The sequence below is a fragment of the Capra hircus genome, chromosome 2, assembly GCF_001704415.2.
Source record: "Capra hircus breed San Clemente chromosome 2, ASM170441v1, whole genome shotgun sequence".
NCBI lineage: Eukaryota > Metazoa > Chordata > Mammalia > Artiodactyla > Bovidae > Capra > Capra hircus.
This window is the reverse complement of record NC_030809.1, coordinates 29,517,758-29,545,345: the sequence shown is the minus strand read 5'-3', so window position 1 is coordinate 29,545,345 and position 27,588 is coordinate 29,517,758. Positions and strand designations below refer to the sequence as shown.

The 27,588-nt window shown below is 43.2% G+C and overlaps 1 protein-coding gene across 1 annotated transcript; it reads left to right on the top strand.

Annotated features, from left to right (window-relative positions):
* ARPC2 (actin related protein 2/3 complex subunit 2) lies at window positions 1–27,588 on the top strand. Its single transcript, XM_018059587.1, has 11 exons — window positions 1–155; window positions 371–452; window positions 8,435–8,469; window positions 9,684–9,796; window positions 13,773–13,818; window positions 16,181–16,367; window positions 16,961–17,054; window positions 22,409–22,535; window positions 24,035–24,135; window positions 24,444–24,544; window positions 27,129–27,588. The coding sequence occupies exons 2-11, from the start codon at window positions 379–381 to the stop codon at window positions 27,151–27,153; spliced, it is 903 nt and encodes a 300-aa protein (XP_017915076.1). The 5' UTR covers window positions 1–155; window positions 371–378; the 3' UTR covers window positions 27,154–27,588.

Here is a 27,588-nt window from a genome sequence, read left to right as displayed (position 1 = left end):
GGCGCCGCGGGGCCGCGCGTCCGGGCGGCGAGCGGAAGTGGGTGTGAGAGCGGAAGTGGCCGGCTAGAGCCGGGGGCTGGGCGGGGACCAGGCTTGTCGGTGAGGCGGCAGCGGCGGCGGCGGCTCGGCAGGCGGGTTCAGGCTTCAGGGGCCAGGTCGGTCGGGTGGGTGGGTGTCTCCACAGTCAGTGCGTGCGCGGGCCAGCGCGCAGGTTTTCCCCTTCTCCCACCCCGGTCCCTTTCCCCTTCTTCCCTAACCTCCTACCCCACCCAGCCCCCCTCCTCAAGGGGCAGCAGGGCCGCTCCCTCTGTCCTTTCCTCCCTTACCCACCCTCACCCGCCCTTGTTTCTCCTTCCCCTGTCCGGGGCAGCCGCCGCCATGATCCTGCTGGAGGTGAACAACCGCATCATCGAGGAGACGCTCGCGCTTAAGTTCGAGAACGCGGCCGCCGGGTGAGCGCGCGCCTGGGGCCGGTGGGTTGCGGGGGAGGCAAGAGTTGACCCCTGATGATCGTTCAGTCCTGCAGACCCATAGGAGGGAGGTGGGAGACCTGGCCGGGTGTGGGAACTGCCCCGGCGGGGTTAGACGTGGGAGGTGATTGGGCGCGGTGGGGTGAGGGGCAGAGATGCGTGGGGAGAGGCTCAGAGGAGGGATGCGGAAGCAGAGTGGACAGGAGTGCGCGTGCCAAAGGTCAGGAGACCTGTGGGACGTGAGGGGAGCTTGGGCCGGAACTCTCCGCTGGAGGATCTCATTGCCCTCTGGAGCGAGCTGGGGACCACTTCCCTCTGTATTCCCCGTTATTGTTCAGAACCCAGAGAAAGCCTATTTCTCTGGGATTTGGGATTCGGTTGGAAGGAGTTTTCAGGAATTCCCATCACTGGAGGAGGAAAGAAGGTGGCAGGCCCAGATTCACCACCCATCTTATCGCTCCCCACCCCCATCTTCTCTTCTAAAGGAGCAGAAGACTGAAGGCAGGCCCTGCCTTGCAGCCGGAAAACCCGTTGATCTCTCTAGTTTTACTTCCCCGAACCCTACTGTGAGAGAGACTGGTCATTTTGTTACATTTCTCGAGCAAAGTTAATAGTCCCCCCCATATCCATACTCCTTTCTTATCGCTCTTCTGAGGTCCTGATTCTTTTTTCCCCACTCACTGTCCTCTATCTGGATATCTTTTAAATCTTTGTACCATACCCCAGGTCTGTGATTTCTACTGTAGTCATTCCAGCCCAGATACACACTTAAAAGCCTCCAGAGTCTATAATAAAGTTCTCAGATAAGACCTGTTTGTTAACCATTGGCCTTTTTAAAAGTGGGCTTTAGGACATGTTTCTAAGGCAGCCTTCGGTGTCAGACACAAGAATCAATAGAAGACGACCTCCTCCCCCAAAGCTGCTTTGCTTTTCTAATATAATATTTAATACATGAACCAAAGAATCGGTTTTAACTTCTAATTTTTGATGGCTTGTGGCCAGTCCCTTTGCCTCATTTCCCCATGTGTGAGGATGGGAACTTCACATCTTGGTTACACAGTTGAGGAAATAGTGCAAACCGTTTCTGGTGAACTGGGAACTAATAATAAAGTAAGTGCTTGGAGAGCCACCGATGGGAGAAGATCGGTGGAGGGAATTTCTAAGTGGACATAATGAACTTGTGGCTTGGAGGCATTTAAAAAAAAATACTTATTACCTGCCTCTTAAGTTGAATATATTGTCTCCTATCTCTTTTATAAGGCCACAGGTTTTATCTGTAGTACAAAGCACAGCTTTCCTTGAAGCAACACAGTGAGCAGTAGTGACTGTTTCCTGCCAGGGGCTGCAGTTGCTTATATTTTAGGCTGAGTTGCTGCTTGTCTTCCGCCTCACTTACCAGTTCCTTTGCATTTTAAATGTTCAAGGGAATCAGCTTAGTGGCTTATTTTGGGTGATTGCTGTGTACTTTTTTGAGCAGTGTAGCACATAGGAGGAAGTTAAATTAACTTCTGCATTTTCACAGCTTGTCTCAAGTGAATTCTCAGGTTTAGACTAGCGAAAAATGAGACCTGAGTGGTTATAAGCTGATCTACAAGATAAATGTCTGTGCATTTCAAGTAGAAGCACGCCTTGTAGTGTAGGAGTACGTTCACATCTGCTTGTTTATTAATAACTTGTGACTCTGAAATGTAGCCCATTATTCATAGCTTCAGCTCTTTTCCTTTTAGAACATTACTCTTAAAAAGAGCTACTAACTATTTCATCTGGGAGTAAGTAGTCACACAAGTCTGGAAGGCATAATTTAGAACTTCTCCACATTGTTTTTTTACAAAGTATATGTTGTAACAATGTTGAATCTTAGGGCATGGCAGCAAATTTCGTTTGTTTTTTTCTGGCCTGTCTTCCAGTTGAGATGTGACTTTAAGTAAGTTGATTCAGAACATACTCTGCTGAAAATCACTTTGAAAAGAGACTGTGATATTCAGCCTAACAGGTAGGGTTTGCCTGGGATTGCAAATGTAACACCTAGAAGAAGCCTAGAAGTTTCTAGGCATACTAGTAAGGTGAGGCAGCAGTAAAGTCTTTAAGTATTTATCAAGTAGTTAACTATTTATCAAGGTGCATGCCTAGCCAGAACTTTTAGAGAATAATAACTGGTGTGATAATCATGAACATTTACAGGGTTCTCTCAGTGCTCAGCCCCAAACAGGAACAGGAAAGGGGGACCTTTCTAAGAGTATGGCAGCATTACAGAGGACCTAAGGGGGGACACATTTTGGGGTAGAGATCAGAGAAAGATTAAAGAAAGGCAGTAGCTCTGAGAAACCTTTGAGATTGGAAAGGCTTGGCCGTTGTGGGAACCTGCTGGGAGAGGTCAGCTCCGCCCTGCCTTTCCCAGTTGGGGAAATGAGGTTCTGCGCAGCCTTCCCCAGAGTGAATCCTCCAGCTCTGCAATGCCCGGTGATAGCCAATAACTACATGTGGCTAGTCAGGTTGAAATAAAAAAGTGAATTAAAATAAACCTCCTCAGTCACACTAGCCACAGTTCTGGGGCTCAGTTGCCACACGTGGTTAGAAGCAGCCAGATGTGGACAGCCAGATGTAGGACATTTCCATTATTGCAGAAAGTCCCTTGGACAGCCCTGTTGCAGCTACTGAAAACGTGAGCATGAGGTAGTCTTAAAAATAGTTTTGCGGTATATATTTCAGAACACAGAGTAATTTTCCTTTTGAAGTTGATCTTATTTTAAGTGATGCATCTCGAAGCATGGTAATGGATTTATGGCAGGTCCTCCTCTGTGGGCCTCTCATAGTGTACCCATGCCAGAGTAAACTGCAGCCTCGAACCATTGCCCAGCCTCCTTACTTGTGGGCTGTGAGCACTGAAGGGGGTTGTATAGCGTGAAACAAGAAAGAAAAAAAATGATGCCTCTCAGATTATCTTGCTGGATCTTCTTGCCTGTGACATCCTTCTAAAAGTCTAAATTTCCTTCAAGTAAAGCAATTCTGTCATAAATTGCTTAAAAATATATTTAGTCATGAAGATCTTTTAACTTGGAGGCAGTTTTGACAAAGCCTGAGAGCCATTCCAGGCAAATTACTTTTTCTTTTTTTTTCCCACCACACTCCTGGGAAGGTGGCTTATTGAAATGATTCCTGTAGCCCCACAAAGTGATAATCATTGGCAAATTGTCTTCTCGACAGCCTCCAAACTGAGAGACTGTCACTGATTAAGAAGCTGTGCGCAACACTGCAGATAACCTCATGTGCAGGTCTTGTCACAGTTTTTTGGTTTGGCTTTTTTTTTTCCAAACATTTAGGAATTCTTACTTAAGCTCGCAATTCTTACTTAAGCTTGCAATTCTTACTTAAGCTCGCAATTAAGTATTCTGGCAAATTAATTTAATTCTTTTGTTACTGTATACACACCAAGAACCTTTATAGCCTCCAAAGCTAGGCTTGTCAACTTCACTCTAGTCTGGAGTGCAACATTGAGGAAATGCTGCCAGATGCGAACTGCTGTTGATTTTAAGTGCGTGCTGGCTCCTTTCCACAGCTGTGCATATTGTGGGGAGCTGTGCTTCTGTGAGGGGGAGTGAAGCTCAGTAGGCAAGCCATGCCAGTTGGGGTGGGCAAGGACTGTGGGAGGAGAAATTTGAGCGAGGAATAAATTAAATCTTGCTGATACCTTCTCATTCCCAAATATGCTGCATATGTCCTCAGGGAGGCAGACTGCTGAGAAGTGATTTGGAATTAGGACATTGTTTAAGCATTTAGGAGAAACTGGATGTAGTGGCTGACTTGCTGAGATGATCTGGTTGGTCTTTTTACCGGTCACTGTAGTCACACACCACTGCCCACTCTCTGGCTGCCTTGGAACTACTTTGGGCATGAGGCCCCAGCGCTGTGTTCCTTTTGTGTGTACCAAACCTGCAACTCTTAGTGGCAGGGTCTATGGTTCTATCATCTTTGTTTCCCAAGAATTCTTACTGTGTGTATAGTCAGCTTAGTATACGTTTGATGAAGCCAAATAGAATGGTTCTTGGTTTCTTTAGGAGTTTATCCTTCTTCTGACATTGTGTGAATTAGCTTTTAGACCCTGTTTGTTATTTTGAGACATGCCTTAGGAGAGTAGGACGGCCTCTTACCTAATATGATCCATTTTTGTAGGCTTTGCTGAAAAAGGATAATGGGAGCCTTAGAGAGGACTTATAGGAGATTAATCAAAAACTTGATGATGAGATAATGAGCAGAATTCAATAATTTTTCTAATTCAGCTCATAGAAACCGTAACAAGAAGAGGGACATAAATGCACAACAAGGAACTGGATGTGTTCAGGAGTAAAAACTCCAAAATCCTTAATGAGAAAAGAAGATTGGATAGTAACAGTTACCAAGAGTTCTTTAGTGACATTCTAGAAACTTCCTTAGAAAAAGGAGAGGAAGAAATTTTTTCTAAAGGAATTGAGTATGTTTTAGTGTCTTGTGCTGTCCTGTCAGTAACCCTGAGGACATAGCCACCTGGCTTACTCTAGAATTCCAGACATTGCAGCAGTCTGACACTAATATGGTTCTGTTTCTCCTTGTTTTGGTAACCAATTCCCGATTGTTTGACATGGTTTCCTTCCATTTCAAATGTGCCTGGGTTACAGATAGCAGCTCTGATTTACAGTTGACAAAACTGGGGCTCTTGGGAGTTGCTGAGGGAGTAGAGGGATTCAGCATTGCATAGGCACCCTTCCCTGGTGATTCCTGACCTTGTTATGGTATGTCACATCTGGGTGAATGGCTTAGCCTGGAGATCCTGCCACTGGGCTGCCCTAAGGGCTGTGGTATCTCAGCGTATCTGTAGCTGAGTCATAAGACCTTTGTTGGGAAACTTTGCCGTGCGTGTAGCTTCTCAATTTAGTCTTCACAGCAGCTTCGTGTGGTAGAGGCTTTTAATCTCCATTTTCTAGAAAAGGAACCTTTGGCTCGCCGACAAGTATCATTGCTGTGGCTACAGTAAGCGACAGAACCTGAGGTAAAGAGTCAGCTCTGAAAGACATGCTTTTTTTGTGATTAAACTTACTCTCACTGCCTGAAATAACTATTTGCCCTTTTGGCCTAGGGGCTTCTGTGGTAGCTCAGATGGTAAAGAATCCAATGCAGGAGACCCGGTTCGATGCCTGGGTTGGGAAGATCCCCTGGAGAAGGGCATGGCAATCCACTCCAGTATTCTTGCCTAGAGAATTCAGTAGACAGAGGAGTCTGGTGGGCTATAGTCCATGGGGTCCCAAAGAGTCGGACACAGCTGAGTGACTAACGTTCTTTTGGCCAGTTACGAGTACACTTGCTCCCAGACCAATCTTATTCCTGTCTGTGGTTGCTTGTGGTTTAGTCGCTAAGTCATGTCTGACTCTTGCAACTCCACGGACTGTAACGTACAGGCGCTTCTGTCCATGGGATTTTCCAGGCAAGAATACTGGAGTAAGTTGCCATTTCCTACTTTGGGGGTCTTCCAGACACAGGAATCAAACCCCAGTCTCCTGTGCTACATGTGGTCTCCTGCATTGCAGGCAGACTCTTTACTAGCTGAGCCACCAGGGAAGCCCTTTATTCCCCAATAGCTCCGTGATTTTTAAACCACAAAACACTTGGTCTTGGACTTGAGCCACGGCCCTGTCCTGGTATATTTCCCACTCAGTGCAGTCCCCTTGTTGGGGACAGAGTTAGACAAGAAGTCTAACCCCCAGATGACTTCTCAGGAAGACTCCTTCAGCCCAGTGCTCTCCTCAACAGCCTGACTCTCTTCTCTGCGACCTCTGTGCAGCCATAAATAGCAAACTAAAATATTAATGGCAATGATATGACAAATATTCCCAAGTCAGGCAGCAAACCACTTAGTATAGATCTTAGCAGCTTCTCCCAGTGGGGTCAATGCTCAGGCAACTTTATGACCTAGAGAAATGCAAAATTTCAGAGTCAAAATTTTGGAACCCTAAGGTTTTTTATCTGCAGTTGATCTTTTTTTGGTTGGTTGATGAAGTGAGAAAGTGAGGAACTCAGTCCTTCTGTGGCTGACTTAAAGCCTAAAGGTTAAAAAAAAGAACAGCCTCCTACTAAGTGATACAACATGGGCTTTTAGAAGCCTCCACCCTGCCTCTTTGGCACAGCCAGCCTTCCTCAGGAAAATGTGTTTCAGTGCTTCCCCCAGTTGTGCAGCCTCTTAATGTCTCATTCAGATGGGCCATAGATTAATGTTTCTACTTCTTCCTTTGCTCTTGTTTTTTCTAGAAGTGAGAAATGGTGGTTGATCATTCATCGCCTTAGTCACCAGGCTACAGTTTCAAATGAAAGATCAGAAACAACTTTTAATTTTTATCCAGTTCTTTTCATCATATCCTGAACTCACTCCTTGTCCATAAACCCACTTGATGATTCAATTCTCAGACACCCAAAGTACTTTTCCTAAGTCACATATGGATGGCTTTGAAGAAGCAGGGTGGAACTCAATATGTGATTTGTATAGGTTGGTTTTACAATGGGGCTAACATATGTTAAATAGAAACCAGTTTCCTTGAGAGGTATGGTTTAGCTTTGCAGCAGCGTTTTAACAGTCATAAACCATGTTATTTATTCCGTTATCTCCCAGCAACTCTGGAGGGCAGCTCAGTCTTGGTTCCTTCTGCAGATGAGGGAGCGGAGATAGTAAAAGAGATACACATTTGATGGTGAGGTGTTGAACAAGTTAGGCAAGAATAAATGTGAAAGTGTGTATATCTTGTCTGCTGGCCCATAAAACAAAGTGGAATCATTTGAGTTATAGGGTGTTAGCTAATAAAACTATGGAGTCTTCATTGGTTTCCTACCATTGAGTTTTGAGGAGAAGTGAGGAAAGCATTTGAAGTAGCTTTTCACTGGAGGTTAATTGACCATTATTGTTTTTAGCTGGATATATGTCATGCTTTCTGGGTTAATAACTCAGCAGCATTTATCAAACAGAAGTCCACTTACCAGGCTCAGCTGGGAATCACATTGAAAGTGGCAGACCGTCAGTGCCTCCCAGGAAAAGTTCTTCCGTGTCTGTTCTCTTGTTTTATCTTTAGCAGTTGTGTAAAGTAGGTAGGATCATTTGTGTTCTCCCATTTTAAAGATGAGTAGGTGAGAAAATGAAGAAATGCAGGCATTAATTTGTCTGAAAACGTGGTCTTGAAGAAAAGGCTAAAGTTGGAAAACAGGTGTCTTGACTGTTCTCAGTGATTTTGCTGTTACTTTGTGCTACACTTTGTATGAAAGTGCAACACTGAAGTTTAAAAACAACCACCCCCACCCCCCAAAAAAGCGTAGAACCAAAGAGGGCTTCACAAAGGAGAATGGTGGGTACTTAGGTGATGTAAGGAAGAGGGAAACAGTGTAGGAAGACTTCCAGATTGTCTTTGAAATGGAATAGGACTACATCATTCTGTGGCCTGAACTCATGCTTTCACTTTACGTAAATTTAAACTGTTCTGCTCTCTGTTTAGCAGTTTTCCTGCTGAGAGTGCAGCCAAAAGAGGGCATTTTGTGGGTCATATATACAAACGTGTCTATCATGGTCCTAAGGAGTTAAGAATTGAAGGTGAGCACCAACCACAGCAGAGATTCGAGCTGCAAAACAAGCTTTATCTGTCCTTCCTTTTTTCAGACTTCCACCATTAGTAAGTAGAGATTCAGGTGCATGAAAAAGTGAATTGTGTATCTGGATCAAGGTGGTCTGATCTTAAATAAAGCTCAGGAGCCTTTTGCAAGTCTCCCTGAAGGCAAGCAGCAATGTTATTACCCTTTTTTTGGCTGTGTTGCACAGCACGCAGGATCTTAGTTCCCTGACCAAGGTTTGAACCTGTGCTCCCTGCATTGGAAGCATGGAGTCTTAACCACTGGACCACCAGGGAAGTCCCAGCAATATAGTTAGCTAACTAAAGGACTTTTATTTCATTTTGCAGAAACAAACCAGAAGCTGTAGAAGTAACATTTGCAGGTAAGTATCCTTTATCTCACCTATTAAGAGAAGGCACAATATTAAAAGATAGAAAAGAAAATTGTTCCTAAAATAAGCTTTGACGTTTGGGCTCCTATCTTGTCAGATTTTTTTTTCCTGGCTTTTATTTTAGATCATTATTCATGGATTTAGTGAGCTATATAAAGTTGCCTGCTGATATTTTAAAAGTTTGGGTTTAATTTTGTGGTACAAACTAAGGTTTTTTTAAATTTGGAAATATTATGTTATTATCTTTAGCCATCATCTTAGTTTGCCTAGCACTTAGAGGAGTAGAGAATTACAAAAATACTCGAGACTTGTTCAGCAAGTCAGAGAGAGAGGTTACTGCTTTCTTTGCCCTAGAAAGAATTGGGTATTGACACTACTCACTTGCTCTGTGAACTTTGAGGCGTTGGTCACGCTGTTTATTAATAAAATGGGAATGCTTGACCAGGTGATCTTGGAAAACTTTTTGCAGCTCTGAAGAGCTCTGACTTGGAGGCCAGGCATCATCCCCTCCCTCCCCTGCTAACTAGCAATGCCAGAGCTCCCTATAATGACATTCAGCCCCAGGTTTCAAGAATTTACACACTGTGTGAGCCTTGTGTGAATCCTAATTCAAATAAGACAATATTTTTTTTTAATTCTTGAGATAATATTTCAGTGTTTGACTGGATATTTAATGTTGTTGTTGTTGTTGTTTTATTTAGGCATGACGGTGGAATCGGGGTTATGTATATTTTAGAGATGTATTCTGAAATATTTATGGGTGAAGTGACGTGATGTATAAGATTTGCTTCAGAATAAATCATTGGGAAGGGCTGTGTCTAAGTGAAAACAAGGTTGGCCATATGGACATATGTTGATTAATTGTTGAAGCCATGATGAGAATAGGGGTTCGTTGTATATATTTTTATACATGTTTCAAATACATCGCAATAAAAGTTTGTTTGTTTGTTTTTTTAATTCTTTCAGCACAAAGTGATGATTAAAGTAAAAGTACCTTTGTAATTTTAGAGAAAAGAGATGAGTACTCGATAATTCTTATCTCAGTGTTTCTACTGATTTTCCACATGGATTTTAAATGAACATCATTTTACTTACATGCCTACTTGTAAGGGAGACCTCCTTGTGCCCTGCAACAGGTAGGCAGGCACTTTGAGATGTTACTCCCCGTTCCCAAGTTAAGCAAGATTATTTGCTTCTCCTGGCAGATTTTGATGGAGTCCTCTATCATATTTCAAATCCTAATGGAGATAAAACAAAAGTGATGGTCAGTATTTCTTTGAAATTCTACAAGGAACTTCAGGCACATGGTGCTGATGAGGTAAGTTCCACATCACTTTTCCTTGGGAGTCTTGTTTCCTCCTCACCTTTTCCTGGCAATTTGCCACTCCTAGAAGATCCATGGCACTGAGTCATCCATGATGGCACTGGCCACTCTGGAAGGCTTGCTCACCTAACCAGGGGCTCTTGACTTCATTTCCATTAGTCATAAAGAAGGGTGTTTCTCAGAAAGGGTTTTGGCTCTCTGCTTGACTGCTTTTTAAGCTGAAGAAATAAAGATGTTCTCTAACAAGTGAAAACAAAAACAGATTTAGTTCTCAAAAAATGTAGCAAAGAATACTTTTCCTTGACCAATACAAAAATAGCTATGGCAAGACTAAGATGGATTCAGTTCTGTTTCTGTTACATTGTGAAGCAGGTATATAACCTCTGGTCTGTTTAAAGTTTACAGGCTTCATTTCTCATTCTAGAAATTTAGGAACAAATCTGCCCTTGACACTTTTTAATATAATGCTCTTTAGAACTGGCCTCTGTATCTCTTCTTCCTTATGACTACCTTAGGGGAAATAAGAAAGGGTGTCCATGTGTTGAGAAACTCTTGGTGGCCATGCTTTATTCACTGACTTCTTTCAATAGGTTTGGTTCCTGTTGAACTATATTTGCTCTGGGGAGAGCCATTTATGGAAGAAAGAAAATGTTATTACACCAGTGTGTGCACGTTGTGGTTGGGTCTCAAAGCAGGAAGTATGACTCAGTTCCTGAATCAGTTTTCAAGTATCTTCTAGTTTTAACAGAGTAGGTTCTCCTTAATGTGGTGAATGAAGATACAGCCATTTCTATTTTCTTTCTGATTGAGAGTAATAGTAGTTTGTTATTTTTTTAAGTTTATTTTTAATTGAATGATAATTGTCTTACAATATTGTGTTGGTTTCTGCCATACATCAGCATGAATTAGCTGTAGGTATACATATGTCCCCTCTTGAACCTCCCTCCCACCCCTTACCCCTTCCCACCCTTCTTCGTTGTTGCAGAGCCCCATTTTGTGTTCCCTGAGTCATACAGCAAATTCCCATTGGCTATCTATTTTATATACAGTAGTGTATATGTTTCCATGCTACTGAGAGTAGTAGCTTTTAACTTATTTAAAATTTATGTGATGAAAGAGCTGTTTAACAAAAGCATATGATCAAAATCTTGATACTAAAAACTAAAATTAATGTTAGCCAAGCCAGATACCAAGAGCCATATGCGGTCACTTCCCTTCTTCATATGCAGTTGGTTTGCCCTGTAAGTTCAAAGGAACAGCTAAAACCTTCTCTGATTTTGCCTCAAGTTCAAGAGAAGAAGAATGGTTTAGAGAATTTGCATTCAGGGTTATTTTACCTGAAAAGAAAGAGCCTCAGGAGAAAGACTTAAGTCTTTTAACGCATTTGAAAGATTACTAATGTGAGTGAGACCGGCTAACTCTTTACCAGATGAAGATCAAGAGGAAGTAAATGGCAGTTAAGGTGGCCCTGTTTTAGATGAAGTAGAAGACAGCTACCTAGAAAGAACTGTTGAACGTTTGAACAGATAACTGAAAAACTATGTGATCATTCCCCCTAGACCTTCCCCTCTCTTTAAAGGCGTTGGTGCAGTAAGAACACTCCTTGGGAGGGAGAGAAAGTGTTAAGCTAGATTTCTTAAATCTCTGTTCCAGTCTGTGCTTTCCTTACAGTGAAACTCCAGAATACATTGCTATTCTTGCAGCTATCACAAGGGTCAGAGAACCAGCCCACTCAAGTGGGTGGAATAGGTAACACTGACTGTGTTGCGGCAGAGTGCAGGGTAAATGGCTCCCTGAGTTGGTTAAACAGTGACCAGCCTGTGATAACCGCAGGAAGCTTGTTACTTTGTCACAGGCCTTTTTTCAAAGCAGAAAGCCTCAGCTGCCAGGTGGGAAGGTCTGATTTCCTGGTGTCAGGTTGGAAGAGGGGGCGCAAAGTGAATCACGGTTAAAAGTGCAAGTGAAGTGAACTAGGAAGCGTTGGCTGGTTTTGCCAAGAGGAGGGAGCAGAGGAGTTGAACTTGGTATAATTTTGGTTCTAAGAACCGCTTAGATCTCAGAATATTAACTTGGTATCTTGGGCTTAAACTGAATAACTTGGAACCTAAACTAGGAGCTGTGGTTTCTCCCACATCTGATTTTCCCTTCCTCCAAGTACACATAGTACAGACTTGTAGATAGTTAAAATTATTAATGGGACATGGGTGCTGCTTTTTTCTCCCTGAAATGATATAGAAGAAGTAGTATATGGGACACCTGAAGTCAGATCTCTGTGCCACCAATAGATTCTGTGACCTTGAACCTCTCCCTCCAGTTCCTCTTCTGTAAGAGATACCTCACAGTGGGTGTGTGGTCACCAAAGAGAAACTAGGTGTGGCATTACTTACCGTTTGACGTTACATAAACAAATGTGATCACTGATACATGCTGTGAAGTCCACCCTGCTGTCCAGGTTTTGCATGTTGAGGCTTTCTTCCAGTTATAGGATAACGGTTAAATAAATATGTGGAGTACTAAAAAATATTTAAGAATGAGGAGAAAGAATGCACTATATGATAATTCTTTAAAATGGGACATGAAATAAATAGTTTGCTCCTGGTTTGTGTAGCATATGTGTTTTTTAAAAACCTGGAGAGAACACTGAAAGTAAGATGAGAAGAACAGCGTTGACATTTGCTCAGATCTGTTATCTGAGTCCCCAGATGCTGGAGACGGGCTCTGAGATGGCAGGAGTGGACCAGACGGTGGCTCTGCTCACATGGGCCTCCACTCCAGTGCTGTCTGTGTTCTTAGTGCTTTTCTCTGGCTAGTGAGATTCTTTAAAACACACACACCACTCTTACAATTAAAGCAAGTTTGTGCTCTTGTTCACTTTTAACTTGGTATCTTATCTTAGATTTGAGTACCCCTTTTTTTGGTATCCCAGAAAATGCAAGAGGGTCATGATTAGTATATTTGTGGTGACACCGTTAAAAATTGGGTGCATAGAGACAAAATCCCACAGCCTGTTATACGACTGGGGGTTAGTATTGATATTTTGGCCTCAATTCTGCCTTCCTGTGGAATAATGCTGACTCTTTCCCTCCCTAAGTTCAAGATTTTAATGAGACAAATAATAAGATCTGTCTGTGTCTTACCTCTAAAACATAATAAAGACTATTAAATACCAAGAGGTTATTGAATTCTAGTGATTTTAATTTTTCTCTCTCTCCAAATAACTGCCTTTCTCCTGCTTAACGTGTCAGTAACATTTAAGTCAGAACTGTTCCTTCCCAAATAAAAAGATTGATTCTTAAACCATGCCAGCCTCAGAGCAGTTCCTACCAAGAAGAGCAATCACACCATCAGAGAAAAAATAAGAAGGTGTAAAAGGGACTCTTGTTTTATCATTTACTCCAAAAAAGCTGGAAAATAGCCAGCTGTAAAGATTGGTTTTGAGAAAAAAAACATTTAGAGAGTACACCCTTCTGTGGACCCCCACAGTATAAATAACTGGCTAAGATTGAATTATCCATTGTTTTTTAAAGCATTCAAGATAAGCAGGCTAACCGGAATCAGTTCCTGACAGTTCTGGTTTTACCATTTCATTCACCTGAGTTAGTGGTTTGGCCTGTACTTGGTTGATAACTAACATGATCTATTCTCACTTGAGATCAGCATTCTTTTACTCTCTTGGAGGGAAAAAAGGGTAATTATGTGCAATATAAGATCTGGAGGAGAACAGACCATATAAAGGGGGTGACCAGGTGCTAACCTTTTGGAGTTAATCAAACTTCTGTGAGTAATTTGCTTGATAACTCAGATAAATCTTCTTTCCTCCCTGTATCCTATTTCCCATTCGCCTTTTGAAAGTTAGGAAGAATGCTGGCTTAGGAAAAATGGCATGCACAGTGCTTTGAAAATAGTGAAATTCTCATGGTCTTTGAATTAACATGTGTTTGCATAACATACTTGTTTTTCTATTTTCTAGTTATTAAAGAGGGTGTATGGAAGTTACTTGGTAAATCCAGAATCAGGTATGTAGTAATGTGAATGGCTGTGGAATGACTTGGAAAGAGATTCGTCCTGTTTGTGCTATGGTTTTTTTAGCCAGCGGATTTTGTTTAAATGTTACTTATTTATGAATATTTCTGCATGAGTTCAGGTCCCACTTCAGCTGTCTCCATAAACATATCTTTTAAGGGGCTTTGCATTGTCCAGTAATGGATACACGTTACTGGTGTAGTCACACAGAGTTGATGTATGCTGTTTTTAACATTTATTGGGTAAGATCTAATGACTCTTTGTTAATGTTTCAGCCAGAGGGCCACCTTTGTTTGCCCATAGTGATTAACATGCCTTTTGAGAAGATTAAGCCAGCATTGATTTCTCCCTCCCAGCCCCCAGTAACCACCTTTGTACACTGCACATTTGGAGAAGGAAAAGGAATATTCACAGCTGTTTTCACATTTTTCAACTAGAAATTTCAGCCCCTATAATCCATTCTTCTAATCAGTGATCTGTGCCTCCTTGATTAGAAGAGCTATATTACACAGCTTTAAAGGAAGCTTAAATAAGAGGAAAAAAACTGAACAGTATTTTTATCCCTATGATTAAATAGTAGTTTCAAATTCTGAGGCATCTATAGCCAGGCCCCATAGTGAGGACCAAGTTGTAAGACTGCTTGAATGTAATATTTGTTACTCAGATGCTATGACTGGTACCTTGACTTAAATCTTTCTAAAAAGGAAAGTGTATCTGTCTCTTTAACAGCAGTTACTTTAAAAAAAAAAAAAAAAGGCACCTTACCTCCTCATTAGAATACCTTCCCTTGACTCTTATCTGCTGTTCTGGAAACAAAGTATCTAATAAAGAAAAGTGCCTTCAGAATGTAACTTGTTACTTGGAGTGTTTGTCTATGAGAACTTTGTACTCCATAAAGAATACTGAAATTTATTATTTCCAAAATTGATGGTATAAACATATCTCAGAAATGCCAAAAGATAAATAACAGTGTAGGCTCTAAGAGGAATCAGGGAATTTCAGAAAGAAAAATAACTAGAGCGGAAAAAGCATAAAGGAACCCTTGGATGTGCTTGTCACCACTCAGATCCTAAAATTTATCAGAACAAGCAGAGTGTGACCTGGATTTTTCTCTGTGGGTTTATCTAGACAAGTTTGGAAGACTCAGCTGGCCATACTAGATTTTACTTTTCTTTATTCACATCATGTTTTCTTCATCATATTGGAAGCCATACTTAAGTCTGGCTTCAGTTATAGTTTTATTTAGTTTGTTTTATTTGGCTTCTTAAAACTAACAAACCCCAGCTTTAAATATTTTCTTTTTTTTTTAATCTAATCTTGTGGTCCATTTGTTTATCTGGTTTTTAGGTACCCAAAATGGAAGGGTGATTGATATTATTTAATATTGGAGTGCCAAGAATGTGCTAAACCCTGTCTAGAACAGAGATTTAGATAGCCAGTGGATGCTCTCAGTGAGGCTAAATCCAGCAAAACACAGACCTCAGGAATGCTCTTGGAAAAATGCTAAATGGTAACAAAGTATAAAGGTCTAAGAAACTCAGAAATGTGAAGTCTATACAGTTCTGATAAAATTATTCCCATCATCTGTTTAGAATATGAAATGATCCTCAGTGATATTCTTGCAAAATCATTTACAGGCTTTTGGGCAGGTATGTCATTCAGTTACATAATTAAGCATCCTAGGCACTTGGCTTTTTGAACCTTTTTTTCCTTCTAAAGTGAAAATAACTATATCTGGCCTATTGCATACACCTCATATGGAGATCAAATGAAGTAAAATGTTTTAAAACACTTGGAAAAATTTACAGTGTACACAAATAAATCTTTTGGGGTGTATACAGATTTTTTTTTTTTCCCGTTGAGGTTTTTGCCCTGTTTCCATTCTCAGGGTTTACAATGGCATGCAGGCAGGTATATTTTTTTATCAAAAAGCAACCAAGCTGTTCAACATGTTGGCACTTGGCATGATAAACTGTCAGAGAAAAATATGAAACTCATTAATAGGTTGATAGCATATTCAGCCTGCTTTCACGATTGTGTCTGGAACATTAAATTTCTAAAAGTTCCAGGATTATGACTTCCTCCCATTCCTTATTTGTAATCAGTCATCTTTGATACTGATTTAGATTTTTGCATGGTATCTGTTAATTAGATATATATATTTACAGTAATTTTACAAGAATTAAGGTTTTATTTCACATCATTTGCCCTTTGAGGAAGATGGGAGTGGACTGCATTCTCCTTAGGTTAAAAGTATGGGCACTGAGACAAAATCAAATGCCATTTGAACCCAAAAAGCTTTTTATTTTATTTTTTTTAATATAACTATTGGGTGTTTTTTTTCGCCCCCTCCAGGATACAATGTCTCTTTGCTATACGACCTTGAAAATCTGCCTGCATCCAAGGATTCCATCGTGCATCAGGCTGGCATGTTGAAACGAAACTGTTTTGCCTCTGTCTTTGAGAAATACTTCCAGTTCCAAGAAGAGGGCAAGGAAGGAGAGAACAGGGCAGTTATCCATTATAGGGATGATGAGACCATGTGAGTATAGCTAGAATTTGGTCCTAAAACTTGGTTGTGGCTATCACATATGCTTACTAAAAGATATTCAGCTAAGTCAGACCTTAAACTATATTGTGTGAAGCCCCCCAAAGTGTCTTTCTCATAAAATTCTTAAACCCAGGATGTAGATGGTTTGGCGAAGGAGAACGCTGCTTCTCCTTATCTACAGAAAGTTGGCAAAAGATAAAAAGAGAATCCAGCACTTCTTTAAGGCACTAATATTTTGGGTCCCCTTCTGTAATTTAGCTAGGTAATCGGGAGGCAGAGGGTGACTGTAGGTTCTAAGAAATTTTTTTTAAAGTGGGGTTCTGAGAATCAACTAACTCTGGACTCCATACCATATAGACAAGTTCATAACATCCACTTTGGGTGATTTTCATCTCTTGCCTCACGTAAAGTTTGCATTTATTGTACTGACTTTGTGGCCATAATTATTCAGTCTCACTGGCACACCTTGTTTGATGAATTAAAAGGTTTATGATGGCTTTACCTTCCTGCTTCACTTGTAGATCAAGTTCTTGACAAAACCCTGTTCTGATTCTGTACTTACTCATGAGTTTTGTTCCCCTCAGGTACGTTGAGTCAAAAAAAGACAGAGTCACAGTAGTCTTCAGCACAGTGTTTAAGGATGACGACGATGTGGTCATTGGAAAGGTGTTCATGCAGGTATGGAGCAGACATCTTGGGGCAGAGAATAGGGGGACCATGGCCTAGTGACTTATACCTTGGCATCAAAGAGACTTCCCTCGTGGTCCAGCGGCTAAGATTACTCACTCCCAATGCAGGGGGGCCCAGGTTCGATCCCTGGTCAGGGAGCTAGATCCCACATGCCACAACTAAGACCCAGCACAGCTAAATAAGTCAACATTTTTTTAAAAAGATAAGAACTGGCAGCCCTAGAACCCTTCTAAGTGGTTTTAGCCCTTTGCAGGACTGAACTAGAGTTGGTTCAGACAGTAAAGAATCTACCTGCAGTGTGGGGACCTGGGTTCAATCCCTGGGTTGGGAAGATCCCCTGAAAGAGGATGCCCTGGACTGGTAGCCCACTCTAGTATTCTTGACTGGAGAATCCCCTTGGACAGAGGAGCCTGGTGGGCTACAGAAAGGGGGTCACAAAGAATCAGACATGACTGAGCAACTGAGCATAGCACATAGTAACAAAATGACTGAATATGAAGTATGCTTCGTGCCATGAGGTCTTTGATTTAAAGCTTGGTCCTGTTTCCTGCCCGCTTAGGTTTTCTTCAAGCTTCTAGCAAGGTCTGTTGTCTTGGCTTATTAGTCCTAAAGTCTTTTCAGAATGGAGTCTAGAGAAAATTCTTAGGTGGTAGGTAATGCATTAATAGTGTAGAGTTGTCAAACTGGCAGTGAAGAGAATGGGCCTGAGTTTGGCTGAGGTCCCCATGGAGCTCCTCCCTCAGAAGCAACTCATCCACTAGAAGAGTAGTAGGGGTTAGGAGGACGTTTTGTAATTGGGTTTCTGGTGTGGTTGGACTCAGTTCTGACACAGTACAACCACTGTGGCTTTGTCATGCTGTCTGCTAACTAGTTGCTGGCTTTAGGACATGAGCGCTCACTGGTGAAGTGCTATTCTGGCTGGTTTCTTATGAGACAGCTCAGCATTCAAAGTCTAGTACAGAGGTTAAATTAAAAAAAAAAAAAACTGTATGTTCATTCTGTTCTTTGGCAAGGTAATGAAGTTTAAGAATTCAGGACAACCTCTTTTGCCAGGTTGAGTTGAAAAATAATTGTGCTTAATATAGTGAGAATACTTTATGTGTAGGCATTCTAAGTGGCTAGGGAAATCTTCCAAAGGGATATTCTCCATCTGACCATCTGTAGTGGCTTTTTGTGTTAAGCTAATTAATCAGAAACTAATTTTGTAGTCCCCATGCAGAAAAATTGGAATATTGACAAAGCATTTGAGAGTACTAAACTTTCAAAAGTGTATGGTTGTGCATACATAGATATGTATGTCTTAGGTCCTAAATGTAAACCTCAGACAGGCATTTCATGTGTTTTTATGCAGAATTGACAGGGGAATTAAATGCAGTAGCTCAGAAATTGGGCTAAATCCAGACTGACAACCCAATTTTAAAACCTATGAAGTATATATTTAGATTTGGCTGGGTTTTTTACCAGTCTTCCATTTAATTCCAGACAACATCTTAACTTATTTTTATACTTTGAACAGATCTTGTCTTGGAGAGTATACTGGAGATTTGTTCCTTAGGAGAATTTTGAGTATTCTTTTTTGCATGTGAACTTAAACGCTCTCCCTCACAGTCCATGTGGTGGGACACTTGTCTCTAAGGGAAAAGAACGTCTGCATTTTTGTACCGACAGCGTCTCCAGTGAGTGACAGGCCTGGCCCCATGTGAAAAGGCAATTCCCAGGAGCCCTTCCTCCCTCTCCAGACTCAGAGGCAGTGGTAATTTAACTCGAAATGACCTTAGTAATGTGGACTTACTTTGATGGTTTTCCCCTCCAAAATAAATCAAGTACTGTCCTAGGCCTAGTTATTTTAATTTCTAGGAAAAATGAGGACGGTGGATGCCTAGCCTAGAGTGCTGTGACGTGGGAGGCTGGTCGTGGTCACCTGTCTGCCTGCTGTGGGTCCTTGTTTCCCATGCCAACATGCACCTCCAGCCTAGTCAGAACACCATCCCTCCCTTGTCATTTGGCAGGCTGACTTGGAGGGATGCTTATTGCTGTCATTTGGAAAAAGACAGGGAGGGGCCATTCCCCACTCTTACGGATGTGCTAGTGCTCGGCTTTGAAGGCATATGACCTGTGAGCATCAGAGAAAACCTGGTAGATGTCATCGTTTCAACCCTCATTACGTGAAAAGCAATAGTTACCCTTTTCGGAGATTTGGTGAACTAGAATTGTTTATATTACTAGATCTTTAAGTTAGTTCAGTAGGTAAGAGAAATTAAGTGGAAGCCACTGGTTACTGTATGTTCAGGGACAAGACAAAAGCAATTTGCCTCGTAGGCACTAGTGAAGATGCCATTTTGAGGATCCTTGCTGCCTGTATATATGTGGGATTATACCTGTAGGATATTTTCCTGAACTGGGGACCCTGAGGCAGAGTGAGTAATTTTGGTAGCATTGCCAACCCCTTCTCCATAGAGGTTATGCCATTTCCCTCCCACCTCCAGTACGTGAGTGTTCATTTTCCCAAAGTGGTGTTGAGCTTTTGGATTTCTGCCAGTCTGACAGGTTAAAAATGGTGTCTACTTTCTCTTATGAACAAAGTCAAACATCTTTTTTTTTTTTAATGCTGAAAGCAATTTTTTTGTCTTTTCTTGTGAGATGTCTCCTGATGGCCCCTACCCATTTTTCTCTTGGGTTATTGGTCTTCTCAGTTTCTTCATGTACTTGGGAGACTGGCCCTTTTTCTGTGATAAGAGTTGCAGATTTTTTTTTCCAGTTAGTCATTAGACTTCTTGGGTTGTTTTTGTTGTTTGGTTTTCCCTCATGTAGAACTTTATTTTCATGTAGTGAAATTGATCAACCTCTATGGCTTCTAGATTTTTGAGTCATAATTAGAAACACCTTCCCTACTGAAAGGTTGTAAAGAAATCTAGCTGCATTATTTTCCTGGTGTTTTTACAGCTTCATATTTTATGTATAAATCTTACTACTTATGTGTAGTTTCTCTTGGTGCATGATATGAAAGGTAGAGCCATCTTCTTTTCTAAGTGACTACTGCCTGTCCCAGTGGCAGCTACATTACTGGTTTAAGATGCTGCCTTTATCATAGACTTAATTTCTGTATATATTTGGGTTTATTCTGAGCTTCTGTGGTCAGTTGTGCTTTGATGGAAGAAAGAAATGATATTGTGATGCCTCAGAGAGAAAAAAGGGAAGAAAAAAGAGGCAGTATTGCTGATACATATGTAACAAAGACTCTAAGGCAAAAAGCTGCTGGGTTGGTGGGTTTACTGCCTTTTAAGTGTTGTGTAAGAGAGAAAAACCAAAGAGAAACAAAGGCAGGAGGTTGCCTGAATTACAGCCCCGAGTCAGTATATTGTTAACCAACTCTGAAATGTATCACTCTCCATGTACAAAACTGAGAAATGCTGCCAAGTCACCACAGGTTTATAGATACTCCATCTGGTTGTGAACGCCACATGTACCAGTGAACTGGAGCGTTCAAGAAACTTACGAAGCACAAGAAAGTGCTGGCAGGCAGTTTTTATCTGTTCTCCCCGCCGGGGACTAAAAGAGGGAGACTGATAGAAGTTAGAGAACGTCCCAACCCAGTTGCCGAATGAAAGGTATTTTCTAGAGAAAGGCAATTTCAGCAGCTTTGCATTAAGGATTTTCGTTTTGAACTATCTTGGATCCTTTCCTCCCTCTTCAGATGTTTTTCCTTTGGGGATCAAAGTTCAGAGGGGAGCTCACCTAACCCAGTGATGTTATTTCCCACCAACCTTTGGAAGCTACACAAGGAGTTCAGAAGGCAGGGGGTGAAACAGACGAGCTCCCCGACTGGGCATTAGACCTCCTCAGGTGGTATCCTTCCTTCACATATCTGCTACGGAGGGCTTGCCCGTCCGTGTGTATCCTCCTGCTGCGGGTGAAGTGCAGTCCCTGCTCCTTCCTTTACAGTGTGCTGACACTGTCAGCTAGGGACGTGGTACTTTCTTTCTCATTCTTGTGCTAGACAGTCTCTTTGAAGGGCAGAGGACTAGATACAGCAATGAATAAAAGAATCCTTGACTTGAGGAGCTTAAAACCTGGTAGGGAAGCCAGATGCATTAATGACTAGTGAAATATTACAGTAGAGGTTTGCAGAAAAGCCATGGGAACTCCCACAGGAGAGCAACTAGCTGTGCCCAGGCTGTTGGAGAGAGCGTTATATCTGGGCAGCAGTAGAAAGAAAGTTGTATACTGAAGGGCTGTATAACTTGCTCTCAGTACTCTCAGAAAACTCAGGGACCTTGGAAAACTTTTGGTTCCATCCTTCTGTCCTTCAGAGAGTTTAAACCGTAGGTTTTACTGGCATTGCTGGAAAGTCCAGTCCTGTTATTACAGATCTGGGTTGAAACGGGGATGCCTTGTATCACTTACCTGTTTATACAGGAATGTATGAATTCGGAAAGCTTGAGATGTGGAGGTTAGGACGGGGAAGAATGGCTTGGTTTTGACATCCTTAGGGATTTTTCTGTAGTTTGCTGAGGGTGGATACATTTTGTCAAGGGTGAGCTCTTACTTGAGCTCCACTTGACATCTTAATCAAATTTCCTGAAAAATATAACCTCCTTTCATATTAAATCAAAAGAAACTAATAAACTGTCATCCTTATCCTGAACGTAATCTGGTTCTCTGAGTGCTTTGCAATTTGTTGTCTATTTAGCCTCAGAAGTAGTTTTATCATGCATATTTTTCCAAAACAAAAGAAGAGGATTAACAGTGCTTTTCTTTGCTCTTTGAAAATTGGACTTGTTAAGTACTTTGTGATCTCTCCTCTTTGAATCTGAAGTACACTGATGGCAGCCAACACTGGTAATATTTCACGTTGTGCTGTGCTGAGTTGCTCAGTCATGTCTGACCCTCTGCGACCCCATGGACTGTACCCCACCGGGCTCCTCTGTCCATGGGGCTTCTCCAGGCAAGAATACTGGAGTGGGTTGCCATGCCCTCCTCCAGGGGAATCTTCCCAACCCAGGGACTGAGCCCACGTCTCCCGCATTGCTGGTGGATTCTTTACCGTCTGAGCCACCAGGGAAGCCCAAGAATACTGGAGTGGGTAGCCTATCCGTTCTCCAGGGGATCTTCCCGAGCCTGGAATCGAACCAGGGTCTCCTGCATTGCAGGTGGATTCTTTACCAGCTGAGCTACCAGGGAAGACCAGTACTTCATATTAGGTGTCATTTATTTTTAGCCTCTGCCAGTCAGAGGGCTTAGAGGTCACATCCACAGGGCAAACCCCAGAGCATAGGTTGCTGTTCTTGCTGTTCATCTCACACCAGATTCTCTTCTGGTTGCTTTTTGCTTCATCTTGGCAGGAGTTCAAAGAAGGACGCAGAGCCAGCCACACAGCCCCACAGGTCCTCTTCAGCCACAGGGAACCTCCCCTAGAGCTGAAAGATACCGATGCCGCCGTGGGTGACAACATCGGCTACATTACCTTCGGTGAGCTGGGCGGGCGGGGTTGCCGCATTTGCACACCTTGGCGGGTTCATACTGCAGTTGAAATGGGGCTGAGTGGCAAAAGCAGGTGTGCCAGAGTGTTCCTGTTGCCGGTGCCATGACTGTAGGAGGCATGTCGTGGGGCACTAATACAAGTCATGTGCTGTTTGTATTTTTATACAGTAATCATTTTCCTTTTTTCCCTGTTTTATCTAAATCCTCAGGGAAAAAAAGGATAGCCCCTGGAGTGAAGTAGGAGGGGTTAGGGCCACATAAGCCCTGCTAAGCAGCTAGTTGGGGTTCTCTGTCCTTTGGTGCCTGTTGGGTTTTTTTGCTCATTAGACCAGAGCTCCAGCCGTGATTTACTTACCCACTTTCCCTCTGGAAAGATTCACATCCACCCCTCTCACAGTTTGCTTCAGCCTAGTGAGCTGGTTCATTGGTAACAGCTGACAGTTTAGAATCGCAGCTTACACACACACTGACCCTGACAGCACTAGAATGTTCCCTTTTCTGGAGTTCTTTAAGCCACCATAGTGCTGAAGATGCATCAGTTTATCGGAAATAAGCGGGTTGATTAACCAGGTTTCCTTAAGTCTAGTCTACATGTCTTTTGGTTTTTTTGGCACGTTACTCTCTCTGAGGTTGGGACAGCCTGTTAACAGTTCAATTAGCAATGTCTCTCTTTGTGGTACATAAACTGATGGTGAACTTACAGTCATTAGCATCTCAGAACCTCTGCAGTATAGTTATCTCCTGGCCTGGTGCTCTTTTCTCTTGAGGGCAAGTTGACCCACAGTGGTCCCACCCTTTCTTAGGTGGCATTTCTTTTCGTTTCAACAAAACTTGATACTCAAGAACTTTGCTGATGCCGAGATCACTGAGTAGGATAGATGCAGAAGATAGAGGGGATTCCCAGAAGCCAGAGGGAGAGGCGTGCAGGTCTGCCCGGTGTGAAACTGAGTGACTGACTGCACAGGACTTCATGGGGTCAGGCAGTGGCAGGGGCTTTTCTCAGCCCCCAGCCAAAGCAACTCATCCTGCCATTCCTCCTCAGGAGTGCTCAGGTTCTTGTCCCTTCCTGTTTGGTGTTCACCACAGACTACATGATCCTCTATGGATCTAGTTTCTCTGAAAGCTTACTCTGCTTTGGCACCAAGGTCCTGCAACAGGCAGGTTTTGTTCTCTAATCCCCATTGCTCCAGAGTCCACCCAGGTAGCCAGTTGTGTCGTTTTCTAGAGAGACTTCTGAGAGGCAGAAGCTAGTAGATTTCACAGTGCGCGGCCGGAGAATCCAGACCCGGAATGAATGCCAGGACCAAGCCCTTTGCCAAGGGAGCCCTGGTTTTTGGCCATGGTCTCCTCCATTTACACTTACTGGCAGAAACAAGTGGACAGTCCCAAAGCAGGGCGAGATGGGAGCTGACAGTAGGCTGCTGGTCTTTCCACCCTTTGGCATTGGTGTAATTAGACCTTGACACCTTGTCTGTGCCCCCACTCAGTGCTGTTCCCTCGCCATACCAACGCCAGTGCTCGAGACAACACCATCAACCTGATCCACACGTTCCGGGACTACCTGCACTACCACATCAAGTGCTCGAAGGTGAGTGAGAGCAGCCTCAGCACCGGCGCTCTGCGCCATTCTCTCCACCAGAACTCATGGCATGAAGTCCTCTCTGGTACAGGCTGTTGCTAGGAACTCTGCAGAGATGGTTCTAGAGGCTTTGAATCATGGCCTTTCTCCATCTCTCTCACTCCATAGCAGAGAGGTGAATATATGCTTGCTTGCACAGCCCTATGTCAGCCCCAGGGTGGATGTTCCCAGACCTTTCTGATAATTTCTGCTACTTAGAGGAAAGCTGTCTTTCTGGAACATGACTCTGCTTCAGTACCCATTGTGTTTGCCTCCAGGCCTATATTCACACACGTATGCGGGCAAAAACATCAGACTTCCTCAAGGTGCTGAACCGTGCACGCCCAGATGCCGAGAAAAAGGAAATGAAAACAATCACGTGAGTAGCACCATCCTGCAGCAGGACTGCCTTCCTTTCCTAAGCTTACCAAGGAGGTCATGGGTGTCGGTGACCCAGGTGTCTGGGCAGTGGCTGCAGGTGAGACAGGCAGCGGGGCGCCTATAGCTGCCTGGCAGACTAAAGATGGGACAAACAGGTTTTCACATCTGAATGGGCCTCCTTGTTTCCACATCTCTGTGATCGAGGATAGTGGCTGCTAGAAAGAAACAGGCCTTTTTGCCAAGATGAACTATGTTCTCTTTGGGTCTGAGTTGACAGGCCTATCTTAACTGTCTTGATATCTTGTAGAAATGGAATAATCTGCTTGAGGACATTTAGTTGCATAAATAGGCCTGGAACTATTCCAAAGCATTCTTTTTCCTGGTCCAAGTCTTGGCAGGAATTTTGCCTAAAGAGGAGGTCGGCTTTATCTGTGAGAGAGATGATGAGGAGATCCTAAAGGGTGCAAGACACTGTCCTCAGTAGAGCAGCATGGTCGGGGGCCTGGGGGTTTGGTTCTGTGCCAGGTGCCAGATCTTGGAACCCCCTCTGGTAAGGTTTAGGCCATCCTGTTCTCCAAGTAGAGCAATGGGTGCTGGTCTCCTATCACTTGTTCCCATTGAATTAAATGTCTTGAGGTGAACTAAGCCTCACCACAACCCACACAGCCATTTCCAGCACCCCACACTCTTGGGATAACCTTCTATAGGTATGTTGTGCCTATGCCTTCAGGCTCCTTCCCTTGGCCTCTTCTACCAAGCTAGTTTTTGCTGCCCTTTAACAGGATGAGAGAGGGTCTGACTCTTGGGTGCCTGAGCAGAGTGCTTATAATCTCAGAAGCATCAGACATTTATACAGAGCAGTGTAAGTCACCCCTGCCTTCTATACTTGAGAGGCTGCCTGTCTCACTAGGAAATTGATCCCAAAGACCTTTCTCTAGTATAGCTCTTCCTACTGCCCAGAGCCAGCAGTGTTCAGTCCACAGCTGGATCCTCTGCTTAGAGAGAAGTGCCCACGAGCCATGGCAACACAATGGCAGCATCGTTCCTTCTACTGTGCAGCTTTATGGCACAGCCTAAGATGGGCAGAACTCGAAAGGTAGGGAGGCGGGGAGGGTGTGTCCTGGGGGGCACGTGCTCTTGCTGCCCTGCAGACTCTTACCTCCATCATGGAGTTGACAAGTCTCCCTTTCCTTTCCCTGTTTGCTTCTCTCACTCACACCATTTTGGTGACCCTGAGTGTGAAGCAGCCAATTTTGTGCCATTTTCAGAGCCCCGTTCAGTAGAGGCCAGGAGGTGAGCCAGCAGCCAGTACAGCAGAAGGCAGCCTGACCCGCCAGCCTGTCACGCACCAAACGAGGGGCTGGGCGTCATAACAGTCACGAACCTCTCCTGTAGCCTTCAGCCCTGTAACTGCCTGTCCATTCAGGAGAAACGCCCACCAGACAGCCACTACCCAGTGTCTCCCCACAGGGCTTCTCCCCTGGTTCCGTCACACAGCCCGGCAGCCTTGGAGTGTGGGGTTACTGCAAAGCAGGTGCAGTGGAAGGGCAGGAACAACTCCCTGTCCTGATGGGGGACTAAGGAAAGATGAGTCCTTGAAATGAGCCAGTCGTCCATAAACTTCCTTCCTGGAACTTAGGAAGAACAGCTTTGCCTTTTTCCATCCTGTGACCTCTCTTTGGCAGAGGTGAGCCCCAGAAAGGAGAAGCAGGAGGTAAACAACCCTGAAAACCAGATTGAGTTCCCAAAGCTAAGCAGGAGAAGCCAGGACCCTTCTGCTTTGGGTTCTTAGAACCTGGAGCAGCATGAAGGAGGGTAGCAACCCTTCTGTGATCAGAAGCCAGCCATCAGCACTCCACAGAGCTCTGCTGGAATTGAGCTTTCTATTGGGGAATGGATAACAAAATATTTTAGCTTCATCTGTGCTGGGTAAGACATTCCAGAGAGGAAAATCTTAGTTCCTGTAGTCCTCCGCTCTGGCTTCCAGGCTTCTGTGCCAGATAGGTACCCTCCATCTTTGGGAACCATTCCCAAAGTTGGCCATTCTTAGAATGCTGGGTAGGACAGGACACCCCGGCTCAGGAGCCTTAAGCGAGGCAAGTGTTTTGTGACTGAGTGTAGTCACCATATGACAACACAAAACACGCTTAAGCTTGGAAAGTTTGGAGGGTTGCTTCTTCTGACATTTTGGCCCCATGGGGGAAAATTTAAGGAACTGCTGTTTGCTAGCCTGAAAAGGCATAAGCTGTGTTAGGAGGACCCCAAATTCTTTTATTCAGAAGAGGGTTGAGACCAGTCTAAAATGCAGGTAGATCTAGGCCATGCAGAAATTGTGGGCAGGTGATTCTCCTGTCTAATGTGGTATATTTACTGTCCTCATGGGCTTATTACTTGGTACCCTGAAGTATTCAATAGGAAGAAAGCTGATGGGTTGTTTCTGTGAAAGCTGGGCCTTAACCCTTGCCTGGAGTTCCCACATACCTCTGCTTGAAAAACATTGACCCCCATCTCTAGTGCAGAGCGTGGGGTGGATGGGAAGGTGAGCAGAAACTAACCTTCAGACTTAATCTCTGCTTTTGAAGGGGGAAGACGTTTTCATCCCGCTAACTCTTGGGAACAGGAAGAGGAAGCGGCTGGCAACTGAAGGCTGGAACACTTGCTACTGGATAATCGTAGCTTTTAATGTTGCACCTCTTCAGGTTCTTAAGGGATTCTCCGTTTTGGTTCCATTTTGTACACGTTTGGAAAATAATCTGCAAAAACGAGCTGTGCTTGCAAGGACTTCATGGTTCCCAAGAATTAAAAAAAAAAAGAATTCCACTTGATCAACTTAATTCCTTTTCTTTATCTTCCCTCCCTCACTCCCCTTTCCCGCCCCTTCTTTTCCAAGCTGTTTTGCTTTGCAATATGTTACTGGTAATGAGTTGCAGGATAATGCAATCTTAACTTGTTTTCTCTAAGTATTTGAGTTCAAAACTCCTGTATCTAAAGAAATACGGTTGGGGTCATTAATAAAGAAAATCTTTCTATCTTACATGAGAA

Excerpts from the sequence above, each read along its gene's own strand:
- ARPC2 (XM_018059587.1), top strand. The coding sequence starts at position 379 with ATGATCCTGCTGGAGGTGAACAACCGCATCATCGAGGAGACGCTCGCG. Across the intron at positions 13,819-16,180 it reads CTTGGTAAATCCAGAATCAG|GATACAATGTCTCTTTGCTA; the intron begins GTATGTAGTAAT and ends CGCCCCCTCCAG. Across the intron at positions 17,055-22,408 it reads TTGGAAAGGTGTTCATGCAG|GAGTTCAAAGAAGGACGCAG; the intron begins GTATGGAGCAGA and ends TCATCTTGGCAG.